The 19,195-nt window shown below is 35.7% G+C and overlaps 1 protein-coding gene across 5 annotated transcripts in view; it reads right to left on the bottom strand.

Annotated features, from left to right (window-relative positions):
• The window catches only part of NT5C2 (5'-nucleotidase, cytosolic II), a 95,575-nt gene that overhangs the window by 55,840 nt on the left and 20,540 nt on the right, over positions 1–19,195 (bottom strand). For 2 of the 5 annotated variants that reach the window (XM_018041159.1, XM_018041161.1), the window contains exon 2: positions 16,973–17,097. In XM_018041159.1, the coding sequence (XP_017896648.1) occupies positions 16,973–17,073 (101 nt within the window). In that variant the 5' untranslated portion in view covers positions 17,074–17,097. Of the gene's footprint in view, positions 1–2,234; positions 2,569–11,649; positions 11,839–16,972; positions 17,098–19,195 lie in introns of those variants that run through there. The other 3 variants (XM_018041160.1, XM_005698420.3, XM_018041162.1) reach the window with 3 other exon arrangements.

Below are 19,195 nucleotides of genomic sequence, written 5' to 3'. Positions count from 1 at the left end.
ATTTACAAACTGGGTTATTGGTCTGTGTTATAAGAATTCTTCAGGTATTTTGGATACAAGTTCTTTATCAGATATATATGTATTGAGAATATTTTCTCCCAGTCTATGGCTTACCTTTTTATTTCCTTAATGCTGTCTTCTTAAAAGCAGAGGTTTGTTTTTTTTTCTTTTAATTTTGATGAAGCTCAATTTATCAATTTTATCTTCCATGTTTTTATTTTTTATGTATTTAAAGAGAAATCTTTACCTAATTCAAAGTCACAATCATTTTCACCTATACTTTACTTTAAGCTTTTATATTTAGGTCTATGATCATTTCTGTGTTTTTTTAATATATATACGATTGAGGCAAAGGTTGAGATTCACTTTTTTTTCTTTATGAATGTTTAGTTGTTTCAGCACATCTGTTAAATAGACTAACCATTGACTTACCATGGTGTCATTACTGAAAATCAACCGACTGTATGTGTGGGTCTACAACCTTCCTATTAGGTTTCATGATCTCTCTATATATCTATCCTTACACTAATAACACACTGTCTCGATTACTATAGGTTTACAAAAGGCTCAAGTATAATTTTTGATGATTTAACTCTACTAACAATCCTTTTCTATTACTTACTTGGGAAATATTTCATAGATATAAAAATAATCACATATACCAACATTCTGAATATAAAAATCATTTCATCCCAAAGTAGAAACTTGATCCATTTATTTCTAAGGATAGCAAAGGAGAATAAAAGCTAACTGATTTCATTTATAGGCTCCATGCAATTCAAATGCACTTGTTCATTACCTATTCAGAAAGTACAAGAACTGCCTCATGGATCCCTAGAAATAATCTAAAAGAATACTCCAGGCTTTATAGTGTCCTCTGACGTACACAGATCTTTTTTTAAACAACCAATTCTAACATATGTTTTACCATGGGGGGCGGGGGGGAAGTACTAATTACTTCCCAAGGACTTTGACTGCATCTAGAAATATAGTTCTTCTTAAATCTGTAAACCAGCTTTATAAATAACCACTGTACAAGCCTGACAGATATTATAACCATCCATGATAATATGTATCACAAAAATTATTTAATAAAAACTGCAAGCTTATAGCTAGAGCTAGAAGGAAAGAAAACATACAAACCTGAAGAGGCAGTCCTCTCATAATTTTCACATTTAAAGAAACCTCAAAATTCCAATGATGTCATGAGAGGTCTAAAAATAATACAGAATTATTTATACCCATGGCTGCTCTTTTTAACTAATAATGAGGCTTTATAAAATAGCAGTAAAATGGGCCAATTTTATTTTGCTCATAATCAATACATGACCAGATTAAAATACATTATTAACACAAGACTCTGAAACTACTTCAAAATTTCTACTAGAAAAAAAAAATTAAGAACTTCAAGAAAATAAAAATTAAAATTGCACTGTATTTTTAAAGAGTTTTTTGTGTGTGTGTGTGTGTTTTTGTTTTTTTTTTTTTTTGCAGGAATCTGTGTCCTATTTGATTAAAGGGGATGTTTCTCTGAAACTAACCAGGTCAAGTTATGCTTGAAGGTTAGAAATGAGATAGTTAACAGGGTGCAGCTATTAACTTGCATGTCACCTATGACAGTGGTCCTAAAAAGAATATCAATAATAATTCAAATTCTGAAACATAAGAGAAAAAACTATAAAGACAATTAAAAAAACCCTACAGAACTATTTTATATCGCAAAATAAAGAGGAACGGGGGATTCCACTTGAAATTATTTTTGTCTACAAGTGACCATAAAGAAACAAAATCACAGGTTGCTTTTCAATCTTTCACACCATTTTCTAAAGGTACAAATTATTTTCAAATGTACCTGAATTTTTAAATTTCACTCATTTCTATGTAAAACTCTTTGGTAAGACACTACAGTTTGCTTCCAATCTTCATAAACACTTTCTACTGAAAAACAAATGAGTTTACCACAAGGTAAACAGGGTGCTTATCTCTTACTGAATTTCTATGAAGATTATCCACCCTCAATGCAGTCTTTCCAAATAGCAACTGTAACTTTACATCAGATTACATGTGAAACACTAGCAATGTAAACTTTCGGCTGAATTTCTTTCAATCTCTCCCCCATCTCCACTCTCCACTCAGACTGGTAACACTGCTTATTAATCTTCCAATTCACTCAGATGACTAGAACATCTCTTCGCTGAGAAAAATGAGGAGAAAAGAATAATAAACTCACTTACCCTTCCTTAGACATTCTCAAAGATCTACTTCCGCTGGAAGAGAATACAGGATCAACAAACAAGCTTCACTGATCTCTTGAGAACTGTAGCTCATTTGTTAAAGCACAGAGAACTCAGGCCCTGAGAGGCCCAACAAATTCGGGCAAGATGCCGAACCCTAAGCAGGCAATATCTCAGAGACCAATATCCTCAGCTTTAAATACTTAAAAACCAAAGAGTAATAAGAAAAAATTGAAGAGCAGGAAAAATAACTGATGGTCTGAACTGTGTAAGACTGGCCAGTTTAGGAAGGACACTATCCAAATGGCAAGTTCCCGTAAGAGACAGGAATCGTTACTGGCAAACACTCAGAAAAAGCAAATTTACCCCCTAATGAGGCCCGCCAACAGTACGCAAACAATGTGAGTTTCACAGAATGGAGAGGCCCTAGTCAGTTCAAATCATTTAGTTTACTCTCAGAGAGAGAAAAAAAAAAACCGTAATACACAGAAGTATGTTTTAATTATCAGTTTAGTTATTTCCTCTTTTAGAAAATGAACAATGCGAACCACAAGAAAAATAAGAATTTATGTGCTGATCATATTACAGGAGTATCCTAAAGTATTTCCACACTGTGGTCTCTCTTCTGATCATTAACTACTTTTAAGGAAAACATGTGTTCACAAATATTTTACTCATAGCCTGAAAATGTCAGCCCATGTGAAAAGAAATTTACAGATCTTTGGCATGTGGAGGATACACCCAGAACATTCGAAAGGTTAATTCCAAATCTCAGAGCAAGTTGCAGTTTGAAAGAAAAACATTTGCAACATTCCTGCCTCCTGACCAATATAATGCATAGGGATTATGCAACAGGGGAAGAAATAAACAAGTGTGCTAAAGTCTAAGAACATTGATAAGGCAAATAAATCCTCCTACTGATGATTTTAAAATAAAATATACATACCTTAGAGAAATACTAGTTGGATTTAAATTTTTAAAAACTTTATCTTTAAACAGTATCAAACTATCTTACCATAAAGATTTCTATTAGTTACTGTAAAATGCTTAAAGAGTCACCAAGTAACTAAAAAAAACCACTACCAAAGACTAAAAATTCAAACTAAAATTATTTTCAGTTTATTTAGAAAAGCAGTATGGTTAAAGAGAATGAGCACCAGAGCAACTAGGTTTAAATTCAGCTTTCTGGCTGAATAAGTTAATTAACCTAAGCCTGAGATTTTTCATCTATAGAAGACAGATAACATCTGTCTGTCATTTGTAAGCACTCAAAGAACTATTGGAACTTGGGGGGTAACAGGGAAAGCATTATCTCACCAAAATATCTCTTGGGAGATACATTGTAAAAATCCAATTCTCAAATTATACATGAATATGAAGGACTTTCACTATCCTCAAATCAAATTCCATAAATATAATACAAACTGAATATGGAAAAATGATCTAATCCTTAAGAGTGCCAACTTCCCATGGCTTCCCTGGATTTCCAGCTTGTGGCATCACAGCTCAGTGTAGTGGAAATAAATGTAATTACTATTTTAAGACTTTCTACTTGTAAAGAGAAAGGAAAACAAAAATCTCACTTGAATAGAAGGTATACACACTTACACAAGTTTCCCGTGCAAAAGAAACTGCAGTGACTAGCTATTTCAAACTCAGTTCATATATTTAAGAAATGTTTAGTAAATGTCTACCTGCCAGTACCTAGTACCAGTAACACAAAGACAAACGTGACAGTTCTTGATTTTAAGGAGTCTCTAATGGAGGAGGGCCATCAAAGACATTAAAAAGTTGTATGTAATTGTAGTATTAGACATATGCACAACAGAGAGGTACAGCTCTCTTACTGAAAGACAGGATGCCCACATTGCTGTTGTTAAAATGACACTATACTAAGCACTTTCACAGTTATTATCTCATTTAATCTCAAATAACTCTGAGGTAGAAATGATTCATATTTCATAGATGACAGAACAAAGTTTACAGCAGTTAAATACTGCGATTCTAAAGAAATTAAAATGAAATAATCCAAAATACTAACCCAAGGTCCAGGTTCCTAACCACCACACTAAAAAGGATTAGCAAGTGTTAATCAGATTAAGAGGAAAAGAGGGGTGGAGAACATTCCAACAGAAGAGAAATTATGAATGAAAAGCAGAGTGACACAGATACTATGGTGTGTGGAAAAAAAATTAGATGCAATTCAGCGTTGACAGAATACAGGCATTTGAGGGAGGGAGCTGCTCAAGATGAAAGTGGAAAGCAAAAGATTCAGGCCCCACAGGGTCTTAAATGCTATGTTAGCGGGCTTAGGATTTATCCTATAGCATTCTTGATATGATGCCACTCAAGGTCTTAAGCTGGGTGATAAACATGATTCACAAAACAGATCTGAAGATGACAAGGCTAAATAAAAACAGGCAGACATAAGCGGGGTTATATGGTTACTTTTGCAATGCACGACAGTGATGACCAGAGCCTGGACTAGCGCCATCAGGAATGAAAAGAACAGGCCAGAATCTAGAATGATTAGGAGGTTCTATTAAAATGCACCCATGCTCACGTGTTTAAATGCACTGAAAGAGGACTAGAAGAATGCTCTCCAAACTACTGACAGTGTTTACCTATGACAAAGAGGAGTGGGAGTGAAAATGTAAATGAAGGGGAACTTTCATATTTTACTGTATATATTTCTGAATTCCTGAATATTGCACAATAAGAATTTAGTTATGTATTACCTAAATAATTTCAAGCACTTTTTAAAAATAATTACAAGATTAAAATTTGCAATCGATAACTGTTATTACTCTCTAATTCTTGGATTTATGGCAGTCACACTCACAGATGATTTGACTTCCTAATGAGAATAGTAACAATTACAATTATTTTTAAAATGCTTTGAAAAGGGAAGTGGCTGGAAACAGAGATAGGAATGTACTACAGATCGTTTTGATTCTTAAACGAAAATTCATTAAGATTTAAATGTCTGAGGGACTTCCCAGGTGGTACAGTGGATAAGAATCTGCCTGCCAATGTGGGGGGACATGGGTTTGATCCCTGGTCCAGGAAGATTCCACATGCTATGGAGCAATTAAGCCTGTGTGCCACAACTCCTGAGCCCATGCTCCTCAACAAGAGAAGCCACCGTAATGAGGAGCCCATGCACTGCAACTAGAGAAAGCCCCTTGTGCAGCAACGAAGATGCAGCACAACCAAAAATAAACCTAATTTTTTAAAAACCTAAGAAAGGGACTTCTTTTATAAAAAAATATTTAAATGTTTAATATATATCTGGAAAAAAAAAAGTTTGAAAAAAGACTCCAAAATGAAATGCTAAAGAAACTAAAAATTAATTAAAATAAAAAATGTAATGAACAGATTCAGGTCAGACCCAACCAAAAACAGAACTAGTGAACTGAAAGGTAGGTCAGGAAAAACATTCTAGAATGTAACACAGAGACAAAAAAGGATGAAAACTACAAAATAAAGGATATGGGAAGGGAGGAAAACAGTGCCAAAGTCTAACATACGCTTATCAGAGTTCTTTCTCCAAAGAGAACAGAGCAAAGACAACACATGAAAAGATAACAGCTGAAAATTTATAAACCATAAAGGCAAGCACAGAATAAAGAACTCCAATGACTCCCAAGCATGATAAATAAAAAGAAATCCAAAGTTTATTACCTACCAATTTGGGGAGGAACATTAGTGGGAGTGACATTTCTGACAGTCTTCTTGCATAGTTTTGATTTTTGAAACCATGTTACTATTATACATAATATAGTTGACCCTTGAACAAGGAGAGTATTGGGGCACCAAAGCCCACACAATTGAAAATCCACATATAACTCTGCCGTCAACCCTCTATTTCCTTGGTTCTGCAAATTAGGAATAGAAAGGAATCTCAAACTAAGATCAGAAAGGAACTGCCTCAAACTGATAAAGGGCAGCTGTGAAAAACCTACAGCTACCATCATACTTAATCGTTAAAGACTGCAACCTTTCTTCCTAATTTAACAACTGGAGAGTATTGGAAACAGAACTCTTTTTCAGCAAACAGAACTAAGACAACTGGATATTCACATGCAAAAGAAGGAATTTAAACCCTCACCTTGCATCATATACAAAGGTAACTCAAAATGGATATAAAACCTAAACAGAAAATTATATAACTCTCAGAAGAAAATACAGGTATAAGTCTTTGTCCGTAGATTAGCAATGATTTCTTAAACATGAAAACAAAAGCATGACAAACAGAAATCATATACAGATTGAACTTCATCAGTAAAAACATTTGTCCTTCAAACGACACTACCAAGAAAGTGAAAACACAACTCACGGAATGAGAAAAAATATCTGAAGATCATATATCAGACAAAGGTTTAGTATCTAGAAAAATGAAGAACTTATACAAGCCAACAATAAAAAGACAAACTCAGTTAAGAAACGGGCAAAGGATCTGAAGAGGTATTTCCTGAAAGAAGTTATGTAAATGGTCAGTAAGAACATAAAAGATGCTTAACGCCATTAATCATAAGGGAAATGCAAATCAAAACCAAGACACCACCACAGAAACACTAGGATGGATACAGTAATTTTTAAAAACGCACTGACAATAATAAGTGTTATTTTGAGAATGTAGAGAAATTGGAAGTCCACATACATTGCTGAAGGGAATGTAAAAAGATGCATTTGCATGGCAAAAGTTTGATGATTCTTCAATAAATTAAATCAAAAGTTACCGTATGACTCAGCAAATTCCACTGCTATATATATAACCCCAACACTGAAAACCTATCCACACAAGATGTACACACGAATGTTTGCAGTAACATTATTCATACCAGCCAAATGTAGAAACAATCCAAGTATTAAGCAACAGGTGAATATATAAACAAAATGTGGTATATTCATACAATGCAATATTATTCAGCCATTAAAGGAATTAAGTATTGACTCACGCTTAAGTATGGATGAATCCTGAAAACACCACGTGAAAAAGAAAAAGAGCCACATATTTAATGACTCCATTTATATGAAATCTCCAGAATAGGCAATTCTATAGAGACAAAGTAGGTCAGAAACTGACAGAGACTGGGGAGAGAAGAGAATGAGGAGGAAAGTCTACTAACATGTGTAGACTTTCTTGGGAGGGGGATGAAAATGTCCTGCAATTAGACAATGGAGATGTTTACACAACTCCCAATATACTAATATACTGAATTGTATATTACTATCTTATGTTCTATGAATTAATCTCAATAAATCTGTTTTTTTAAAAATCTGTATTAAGACAAATCAATAAAAAGAGACAACTCAATTAGCAAATGACTGGAAGTCACAAGACAGTATCCAAATGGCTAGTTAACATATGAAAAAGGTGTTCAACCTAATAATTCACCAGAAAAAAATAAATTAAAACCAAACTGATATGTCACTACATAACCAACAAAATTACTTGTAAATTGGACATACTATTCAAGAGATTGATATTAAAATGGTGGTTACACTGCTTTCACACATTGCAGGTAAAACTGAAAATGAGAGTAACCACTTGGGAAGTCTATTTTTCCTCTTACTAAAGCTAAATGTATGCTTTAAGCATTGGCCCAGAATACTACTCCTTGCTATTCTTTTATTTTTTCAAAATTTAAATACAGTAACATCAAACTTTTGGGGTGTGCCATGTCTATGAATTTTTAATACATTTACAGACTGGTATAATAACCATCACAATCTGGAATCAAAATGGTTCCAAACCCCCAAAACTCTCCTGCTTTCCTCCTGTAGGCACACTGCTCCTCCTCTGACAACTCCAAGAATCCACTTATTAGTTCTCCATCACTAAGTGTGCTCAGCCACTTCACTTGTACCCGACTCTCTGCGACCCCACGGACTGTAGTCTGCCAGGCTCCTCCGACCATGGGATTCACCACGCAGCAACACTAGAGTGGGTTGCTGTGCCCTCCTCAAGGGGATCTTCCTGACCCAGGGATTGAACCTGTGTCTCCTGCACTGCAGGCAGATTCTTTACCACTGAGCCACTGGGAAGCCCATCCATCACTATACTTTTGTCCTTGAGAGTACCATATAAACAGGATCATACAGTATGAAACTTCTTAAGACCGGCTTCTTTGACCCAGGATTGTCTTTGAGGGTTAAGGTGCTGTGTCTTATCGATAGTGTGGTTCCTTCTTCCTGAGTTATATTTCATTGCGTGGATGTACTGCATTTTATTTAGGCATTCACTCACTAAAAGATATTTGGGTTGTCTCCTGTTTGAGGCAAAACCAGTCAATCCTAAAGGAAATCAACCCTTAATATTCACTGAACAGACTGATGCTGAGGCTCCATTACTTTGGCTGCCTGATGCGAAGAGCTGACTCACTGGGAAAGGCCCTGATGCTGGGAAGATTGAAGGAAAAAGAAGCGGGCGACAGAGGATGAAATGGTTAGATAGCATCGCCGACTCAATGGACATGAGCTTGAGCAAATTCCAGGAGACAGTGAAGGACAGGGAAGCCCAGCATGCTGCAGTCCATGGGGTTGCAAAGAGTTAGACATGACTTAGTCACGGAGCAACAACAGACTAATATACTCTACACATTATTCATGCACAGTTTTTTTGTATGAGCATAAAGTCTTCATTTATCTAGTACAAGTATCTAGGAGTAAGATCTCTGGGTCATTAGCTAAGTGTCTCTTAACTTTATAAGAAACCACCAAACTGTTCTGCAGAGTAGCTGGAGCATTTTGCCTTTCTACCAACAATGAAACAGAATTCTGAATGCTCCACATTCTTATCAACATTTGGTACTGCCAGCATTTTTATTTTAGCCATTGTAATAGGTGTGTACAATGTGGTTTTAATTGGCACTCCCTATCCCTACAAGCACATTCCTAACATGGTTGGTGATGTTATGAATGTCCTTTTATGCCATCCACATGTCCTCTGCAGTGACGTGTCAGTCTTTTGCCCATTTCTTCATTGAGTTGTTTTTATATTGTTGAATTTTAAAAGTTCTTCATATATTCTGAATACAAGTCCTTAATCAGATGTGTGATTTACAAATACTTTCTAAGTTGGTAGCTAAAAACTGAAAAAAGTGGGAAAGGTCCAAATGAATAAACAAATTGTGGTATAATGATAGAACAGAATACCAGATAGTAATAAAAAAAAGAACAAATTACTGATACACACAAAAACATGGCTGAATCTCTTAGACATTATGCTGAATAAAAGAAGCCATATCCAAAAGAATCCTTGAGGGAGTTCCCTGGTGGCCTCGTGGTTAGGGTTCTGGCTTTCACTGCTGGGCAATCCCTGATCAGGGAACTGGGATACTGCAAGCCACATGGCACGACTAAATATTAATTTATAAATATATTGGTTTGGCCAAAAAGTTCATTGACGTTTTCTTGTAAGATGTTACAGAAAGCATATGTATACACACACACACAAAAGAATCATTGAAGGTGAAAAAGACTATCTAAATATGAATAACATTTCCTCAGCCAAAGTTTCTTACTATAGGGTTTCATTAAATCAAAGATTTGCTATCTTTTGTTCTTTCTCTTCCTTGCCACTGCCATAACCACCACTACTTTCCTTTTTTTTTAATTTTACCTTTTGTTTGGGGAAAAAGCACAGAGGGAATGGTGGCAGAGAAACTCAGAATATTTTAGGATCTAACATCTTCTTTTGAACAATGAAGTTTAGAGAATTTGTATTCCATAAAGTAGCATCACTGCATGTTTTAAAGAGAAATTGTATCTAGAACACACAATACCCATGATACAAGAAGTTATGTCACTGAGAGAAACTTGTTATGTTGAGATAACTATAGATTCACATGCAATAGTAGGAAATAATACAGAGAGATTCCTATACTCTTCATCCCCAGTGGGAACATCTTACATAAATATAATACAATATCACAACCAGGAAACTGACATTGATACAATTCACCAACCTTATTCAAATTTCACCAGTTTTACATGCACTCATTTGTGTCTGTGTAGATTCATGTAATCACCACTAGAGCCAAGATACAAAACAGTTCCATCACAAGGATTCCTTGTGCTACTTCTTATAGCTACGCCCATCTCCCTCCACCCAAGTCAACCCCTAACACCTGGCAACCACTACTCTTTCCCCAATCTCCATGATTTTACCATTTCAGACATGCTATGGAGTCATACAGTAAGTAACTTTGTGAGATTTGCTTTATTAACTCAGCATAGTTTTCTTGAGCTGCATTAAAGTTGAGTGCATCAATAGTTCATTCCTTGTTACTACTAAATAGTATTCCATCACTCAAATGTTTCAAAATCTTACCAATCCCTGAGGCCTCATTTGTCATTCCTTAGAAATATGAAACACTAACCAAAGCATTAGAATGATATAATAACAAAAAAATTAATGTAGTTCTGATGCTCTACCTCATTCTTCTTATTCTGACATGACATCTGTACATTATTTAAGGATGGCTTCTTGGCATTTCTGAGGACCTATATTTCCATTTGACTTTCAATCTATAATATCACTACTGAAATTTTAACAATTTATCCACTTGAATATTAGAAACTATACTAAAATGGCAGGTTAACTCAAAATGATACAAAATGGTAAGTAATGAAGTGTATCTAACTTTATAAGAAACTACCAAACTGTTCTGCAGAGTAGCTGGAGCATTTTGCCTTTCTACCAATAATGAAACAGAGTTCTAAATGCTCCACATTCTTATCAACATTTGGTATTGCCGCTATTTTTTATTTTAGCCACTGTAATATGTATATATAATGTGGTTTTAATTGGCATTCCCTATTCCCTAAAAGCACATTCCTAACATGGTTGGTGATGATACAAAATGGTATCATTTTGATAATACAAAAAGCTGAATGACATTCATGGATATCTTTAAGTAATTGACGAAAAAATTAAACTTCACTTACCTGTAGGCCTTTTCTGCATAAAATCTGACACTTGTTTTTAATCTGAGGTTAAAACACCATTAACATCTCTAATTCTAATAATGCGCTAAGCACTAGGTACTAAAAATTAAATTCCTTTTATTCTTTAGACATACACAATAAACTTATGTTGACTGAAAAATAAACTATTATTCAATGGATCTAAGTAAATACTGATATAAAGGCCAAAATTTCAATTAAAAAATAATTTCAGACAACTATACAAAGAACTTTAAAGACAAAGTGACTAGAATGTCTTTCAAGAATAAGACAAAAGTTTGAATAACCAAAAATTCACAAGCCCAGTTACTTATCTAATTTCAGTTAGACAAGATGAAAACAACTGATGAATTCACAAGCTATGTTCATGAAGAGCAAATTCACTTACAAAAATTCATTTGTACTGTAATCATTGAAACTTTAAAAGGATAAAACCAAATACCTGACTTCAGCATCCTGGGTACTGTCAACAGGAAGAGCAAATGAAAATTCTAATAGTTTCACTCCTGGATTTGGTGGACACAAACTGTGATCGGTACTCATTATTATCAAATTCTAGATATCCAACAGGGTACTATTCAAAAGGTAATTGTTTAACCTGTCTCCTTCAAGCCACAATGAGATCTGAACAGCTCAGCCTGTCTTCTGACCATATACAGAAACATATTCCAACGAAGGGTTTGGCCTTATGATTAACCCCAGCATAGACAACTCAACAATCATAATAAGGAAATGGAAGAAGAACACGTCATACATTCTAAAGGCCAGTTTCTTAATAATGACACATGAACATCATTTCCATATTGAAGTTTAGAAGACTAATATTAAGCAAGAAAAAAAGTTGGAAGTTAGGTATTTACTTAATTAAAAATATTTAGCTTCTTCCAAAAGGGAATTCTGAAGCATCACATACAATGTACAATTATGATAAATGATCATCATAGCTTGCCTGTTTTAACCAATGATAAATTACCAACTCCAATAAATGTCTTTAATATAAAGCCTTGAAATAGAATACTCTATAAATTGACAACTAAAAAACTAAATTTCTTTTCAATGCTTTCTATTTAAAAATTTTAATTAACAAAAGCAAATACTTGCAAGAGTTCAAAAACCTAATTCTCTGTATTAAAAGGAAATTCTGGAATATGCTACAACATAGATGAATCTTGTTGACATCATGCTAAGTGAAATAAGCCAGTCACAAAAGACAAACACTGGATGATTCTATTTACAAGAGGTACTTAGGGTGGTCAAAACCGTCGAGACAGAAAGATAATGGCGACTGGTTGCCAAGGGCTGGAGTGCGGGGAGACTGGAAAGTTACTGCTCAATAGGTATAAGGTTTTAATTTTACAAAATGAAAAGAGTTGTAAGGATGGGCAGTGGTGATGACTACCTAACAACGTGTATATACTTAATACCACTAAACTGTATACTTAAAAACAGTTAAGATGACAAATTTTAGGTCATGTATACTTTACTAAGGGTATGCTGCTACTGCTAAGTCATTTCAGTCGTGTCCGACTCTGTGCAACCCCACAGACGGCAGCCTACCAGGCTCCCCTGTCCCTGGGATTCTCCAGGCAAGAACACTGGAGTGGGTTGCCATTTTCTTCTCCAATGCAGGAAAGTGAGAAGTGCAAGTGAAGTCACTCAGTCGTGTCCGACCCTCAGCGACCCCACGGACTGCAGCCTGCCAGGCTACTCTGTCCATGGGATTTTCCAGGCAAGGGTACTGGAGTGGGTATAACCTCTGGCTAACCTCTGGTAGCTCAGAGGTTAAAGCATCTGCCTGCAATGCGGGGAGACCAAGGTTCAATCCCTGGGTTGGGAAGATTCCCTGGAGAAGGAAATGGCACCCCACTCCAGTACTCTTGCTTAGAAAATCCCATGGACTGTAGCCTACCAGGCTCCTCCGTCCATGGGGTCACAAACAGTCGGACACGACTGAGCTACTTCATTTTCACTTTCATACTTTACTAAAATAGAAAAAAAGGGAAAAAAGTTTTAAATGATCTAAAAATTCAAACCATTCAGGATGCTTTTTCTATTTTTCCTATTATTCTACTATATGAAGTACATAAGGTGTCAGAGCCTGTCTAAAATCTTCCAGGAGGTTATCATTCCAAATGAGTCAGAAGTGCTCTCAGGCTGTGACATATTAAACACAATTAGGATGCTTGGTGTTTCCTAGAATGACCTCTCTTCACTACATAATTCTAAGCCCCTGTTTTCAGTGATGTTACATCATAACCAAATGTATATTTTATGAATATAAAGACTACACAAAAAACTGAATAGAAAGTACAAAACACGTCTCTCTAGATTTTATTTCTTCCAAATGCATAGAAAGTCAAAGTGAAGTCACTCAGTCGTGTGCGACTCTTTGCAACCCAATAGTCTGTAGCCTACCAGGCTCGTCAGTCCATGGGATTTTCCAGGCAAGAATACTGGAGTGGGTTGCCATTTCCTTCTCCAGGCGATCTTCCCAACTCAGGGATTGAACCCAGGTCTCCCGCATTGCAGGCAGATGCTTTACCCTCTGAGCCACCAGGGAAGCCCATAACCAACTGCATATGTTATGCCTTTTATTTTTACACACACACTTAAACACTCTGTTTTACAGTTTAATTCCCACACACATCAAGCAACATGTCTCACTGCTGCAGAGGATCACTGATACCCACTAACTAATTTCGAGTCTTCCTATCTTGATGGGAATTCAGTTCAGCTCAGTTGCTCAGTCGTGTCCAGCTTTTTGCAACCCCATGAACTGAAGCACGCCAGGCCTCCCTGTCCATCACCAACTCCCAGAGTCCACCCAAACCCATGTCCATCGAGTCGGTGATACCATCCAACAATCTCATCCTCTGTCGTCCCCTTCTCCTCCTGCCCTCAATCTTTCCCAGCATCAGGGTCTTTTCAAATGAGTCAGCTTTTCGCATGAGGTGGCCAAAGTACTGGAGTTTCAGCTTCAACATCAGTCCTTCCAATGAACACCCAGGACTGATCTCCTTTAGGATGGACTGGTTGGATCTCCCTGCAGTCCAAGGGACTCTCAAGAGTCTTCTCCAACACCAATTAATAGAGTCTAATCAATTTGTTATGAAATACTTTGTTTCCTTCATATAAACACATTCATCAGAGAATTTCCATGAAGGTGAAATCAGGACCTGATGGGCCAGTGACTGGGAGTTTATTCAGTAAATGCTCAGCTTGTTTTCACTTGTGGATCAGTTAACCAAAGACTCACATGCAGTATGTATCGTAAGCTCCCAAGTAGGCAATTATTAACTAGCATTAGTAAGTATAAAGCAAGAAACATTTACTGAGCATAAAATTTTTAAAGCTAGAAGAAGCATTAAAGATCTTTAATCTCATCATTTTACAGCTAAAGAAACCACCACTCAGAGAGGCTAACTGGCCTCCCCAGGATCACAACAAAACTTGAACTCAGCTCTTCCAACTCTGACTCCAACTGCTTTAATGCTTTTCCATTGTTTAGAACTAATTTCAGAGCAGCATTATAAGCTTGTGTTTTGTCATCTTCACTATGTTTCTAGGTTCACTGTATCATAAATAAACAATATATATGATTTCTAGACACTTACATTTTTAAAGTAGATTAGTTGTGTGCATTTCTTTTTGACCTTGGTTATTAAAATTATGTATAAATATTCAATATAAATGTTTTGGTTCCTTGAAGTATACTACCAGTATAAATATGGCTTATTTTTCTTTCTGATAGATTTGCACCAGTAAGTGATCAAAACAGAAAACTTATGGGGGTCTAAAATAAGTTACACTGTCTACAGTGGGATGGACTGAAGATTACACCTTGCCTAGACAGATGGGCTGTCAGCTCATGTGTTTAATTTATGTCATATTGAGCTCCAGGATTGTGTGAAATATAAATATGCATTCAATGAAACTGCTAAGAAAGGACAGTTTACACTGCATGAAGCTGTTCAACAAACTCTGGATGATCATTAAAACCCCTTTGTCTAAACCACATCAAGAATGTAGAAGTAACTGGTGTTCTCAACGAACATAACAAGCAAACAGAAAAAGCAGAATGAAATATTTGGAATTTGGAAAAGGCAGTACCCGTGTTTTAAACTCAAGAATACAAAAATCAGCACATTCTGTGAAGTTCAAGGTTCATCCTTTACATCCTTCTAGGAATGTGACACTAATTGGCAGGAAGGTGTGGTTTTCACCTGAAGTGATAAAAATTTGTGTATATCATAAATTAAATGATTCAAATATACAGTTTTTTTGCTTTGGGAATTCAGTTTTTAATTTTTCATCTTTTACACTCTAACTTTCCAAAATTTTGTTATATAGTACAAACAGTAGTCATAATATTTGTTCTTACATTTTTTTTCATAATGTAAACAACAAATTGGAAAAAAAAATGCTATCTAGTGACCTACTATCAGGAAAATATCACCAACCTACTTAAAAGCCAACTACTGATAACAATAATTAACTTTCAAAATACTCAATATTCAGTATCAACCTTCTTCAAAATATTAATGCTTACTGAACCACTGAAATGCTACCTAATCTGGATTAGCTTTCTTACACAGGAAAGAATGGAAGCAGAAAAATTCTTTCGTCTGCTTTACAAAAACTTATCTGTATAAACTAATTTAACCATCTCAGAACAGATGAGTAAGTGAGCTGTCACAGATTTCCTAGAGTTCCTATGCAATTTTTTATCACTGTCAGTAAACCAGCATTTCTACTGATTCCTGGCTTTCCCAAGACAGAAGCAGAGATGGTTCTAGTGCAGCCCAGATGTTTCTATCCTCTAAGTATAAACTTCTAATTTCTGTCTAAAACCAAATGATTCCTAATTACAATACCTACTTCCAAGTATCTCAGCTACTTAAGGATCAGGTAGCCATTAAAATTTAGAAACAGCCATTTAACTGAATCTATTAAAAGTGGCAAATAAACTGAGAATACTTCACACTTTAAACTTTTAAAGGAAAAATGATTTAAAGGAAATTTTAAAGTCTTAATATAAGAAAATGCTGTTAATATCCAGAATTATTTACATTCAAGTCTAACACAGTAATCAGTAGTCACAACTCTAAAACTCTATTTAAAAATTATAATCAGTTTCTGGTAAATGATAATTAAGAATTGTATTATCAATAACTAAGACACAATCTTTTAGCTGAAGACTTCTGCTCTTGAGGACTTTTATTAGTAGATATAAGAAGATAAAAGAAGTAAATATAAGAAGCAGTAAAAAAAAAAATTTATTTTAAAGCAGCAACAGCAATGTGGTTAAAAGTCTGGCAATTAGAAGTCTAGACTTTGGACTGAGTTTGAACCATGAACTAGCTATGTGATCTAGGGTAAATTACCTAACCACTCTGCACACTAATTTCATAATCTGTAAAATGAAGATATTACATGCCCACTGTATATAGCTGTTTGGAGAATTAAGCTGATAAAATAGGACTTCCCTGGTGGGCCAGAGGTTAGGAATCCGCCAATGCAGGGGACACAGGTTCGATCTCTGGTCTGGGAAGATCCCATATGCCACAGAGCAACTAGTTCCATGCGCCTCCACTACTGAGCCCAAGAGCCCTCAAGCTTGTGCTTCACAAGAAATGCTACCAAATGACAAGGAAGAGTAGCCCCTGCTTGCCGCAACTAGAGAAAGCCCAGATGCATGGCAACGAAAAGCCAGTGCAGCCAAAAATTAAAAAAGAATAAATAAAATAAATAGATCGAATACTTACCGATGATAGGCTTCTCGCCGATACTTTTTCAGGGCATGTTTATCCATGTTAGCAGGCATATCTGCTGCATTCTGTAACCGATCACTCCAGGAGGTTGTCATTTTGTTTTAACTGTACGCTCAATCCTAGAAAAAAAAAAAATCAGTAATTTAGCATATTAACACTGTCATCCATATACTGATATCAGGTTTTTTAAAAATTAGTAAAATTGTAGATTGCAAACTATCTATTTAAATATGTTGAGGGACTTCCCTGCTGGTCCAGTGGTTAAGATCAGCCTTCCGAATGCAGGAGATGCGGGTTCAATCCAGGGTCAGGGACTAAGACCACACATGCTGCGGGCGCGACTAGGTGCACAGCAGCTGCGACACAGTGCCCTACTGGGCCTGCGCGCCACAGCTAAGACTCAACGCAGACTAAACAAACGCGCATTTGAAAAAATAAAATAAAATGTATTGAATGTGGAAATAAACTGAAAATTAAATCAACACTTCCAAACTATGTAAATTTAGGAAAATAATTTCATATAGTAATTTCTATCCAGAAAGATCACATATATCACTTTCAAATAATTAAGCATAATAGTCAGTAATAATTTACTTTAATCCCAGATTCTAGAAAAGGCACTGAGACCACAAAGATTGGAGAAAATATAGAATGTTCAGTTAACACATGTTCAAAATATGTAAAGCAAGAAATTTTTAAATTCCGATAAACACAGTAAATTCAACCAATGGTACTACAACTAAAAGTCACGTGCATTTGACTTCTAATTAGATTATGCTTTTATATTTTTCTACAATAAATTATCTTCCAGATAGCATTAAAGACTGAACTAGAAGAAGAAATAAACTAAAAGATTTAATCTCATTAGAATAAACATTTAAAGTGAGGTAAGCAGGTAAATGTCTTTACTGTATTTTAACTATAGGCCCTGTTATAGGTTTTGCTTCTATTTACAGAAGTTTTCATCTGTAAATAGTTTTAAATAAGGATGAAAAATAACCTTTTAGAGTTAAATCTTTATTAACATTTTATTAAAGTACCAATAGGGCTTCCCTGGTGGCTCGGAGGGTAAAGCATCTGCCTGCAAAGCGGGAGACCTGGGTTTGACCCCTGGGTCGGGAAGATTCCTTGAAGAAGGAAATGGCAACCCACTCCAGTACTCTTGCCTGGAAAATCCCATGGACGGAGAAACCTGGGGGCTATGGTCCATGGGGTCACAAAGAGTCAGACACGACTGAGCGACCTCACTTTCATCTTTCTTTCTTTCAAAGTACCAATATTTGTAAAAACATCTGCATTCTAACTTATTCCCAATTTTGAAAATGCTAACACTGTTTACATTGTCAATTTTTAAATAAGTCATCTTTGTAGCTTTTGAAAATAATTTATTGAAGCGAAATTCACATAACAAAACAAAGTTTATAGTGAATAAGTCAATGGCATTTGGTATGCTCATGGTATAGTTCAACCACCACCTCTACCGAGTTTCAAAATATTTTTATCACTCCAGAGTAAAACCCCTTACTCAGGGATTCCCTGGTGGTCCAGTGGCTAAGACTCCTCATGCCCAATCCAGGGGGCCTGGGTTCAAGCCCTGGTCATGGAATTAGATATCCCACATGCTACACACAACAAAGATATAAGATTCCACGTGCCACAACTAAGGCCTGGTGCAGCCAAATAAATATTAAAAAATAAATCTTACCTGGTAAGCAGTTTCCCCCCATCCCTCCTACCCCCTGGCCACTACCAATCCCAGTTCTCTTTGGGTTGACCCATTCTGGATATATCATATAAGCAGAATCATATAATACGTGAGTTTTTGTGTCTGGCTTCCTTCACTTGGCATGTTTTCTAGATTCATCCATGTTGTACCATGTTTCAGATACTTCTTTCCTTTTTATGGCTGAATAAGAAATATTCCACCGTTTGTATGTACCACAATTTATTTATCCATCCATCCATCAATAGACATTTGGACTCTTTCCACCTTTTAGCTACTGTGAACAATACTGCTATGAACACGTATGAACAATGCATTTACTTAAGTACTAGTTTTCAGTTCTTTTGGATATATATTTAGGTCTGTAATGTTTCTGAAGTAATCAAAATTTCCAAACCCTTTAGGTAGCTGTGGTACTGGCTAATACTAGTTAGGTAACTGTGATACTGGCTAGTACTAGTCAAGGGGCTTCCCTGGCAGTCCAGTGGTTAAGA

The sequence above is a fragment of the Capra hircus genome, chromosome 26, assembly GCF_001704415.2.
Source record: "Capra hircus breed San Clemente chromosome 26, ASM170441v1, whole genome shotgun sequence".
Lineage (NCBI taxonomy): Eukaryota > Metazoa > Chordata > Mammalia > Artiodactyla > Bovidae > Capra > Capra hircus.
This window is presented reverse-complemented; position numbering and strand designations above follow the sequence as displayed.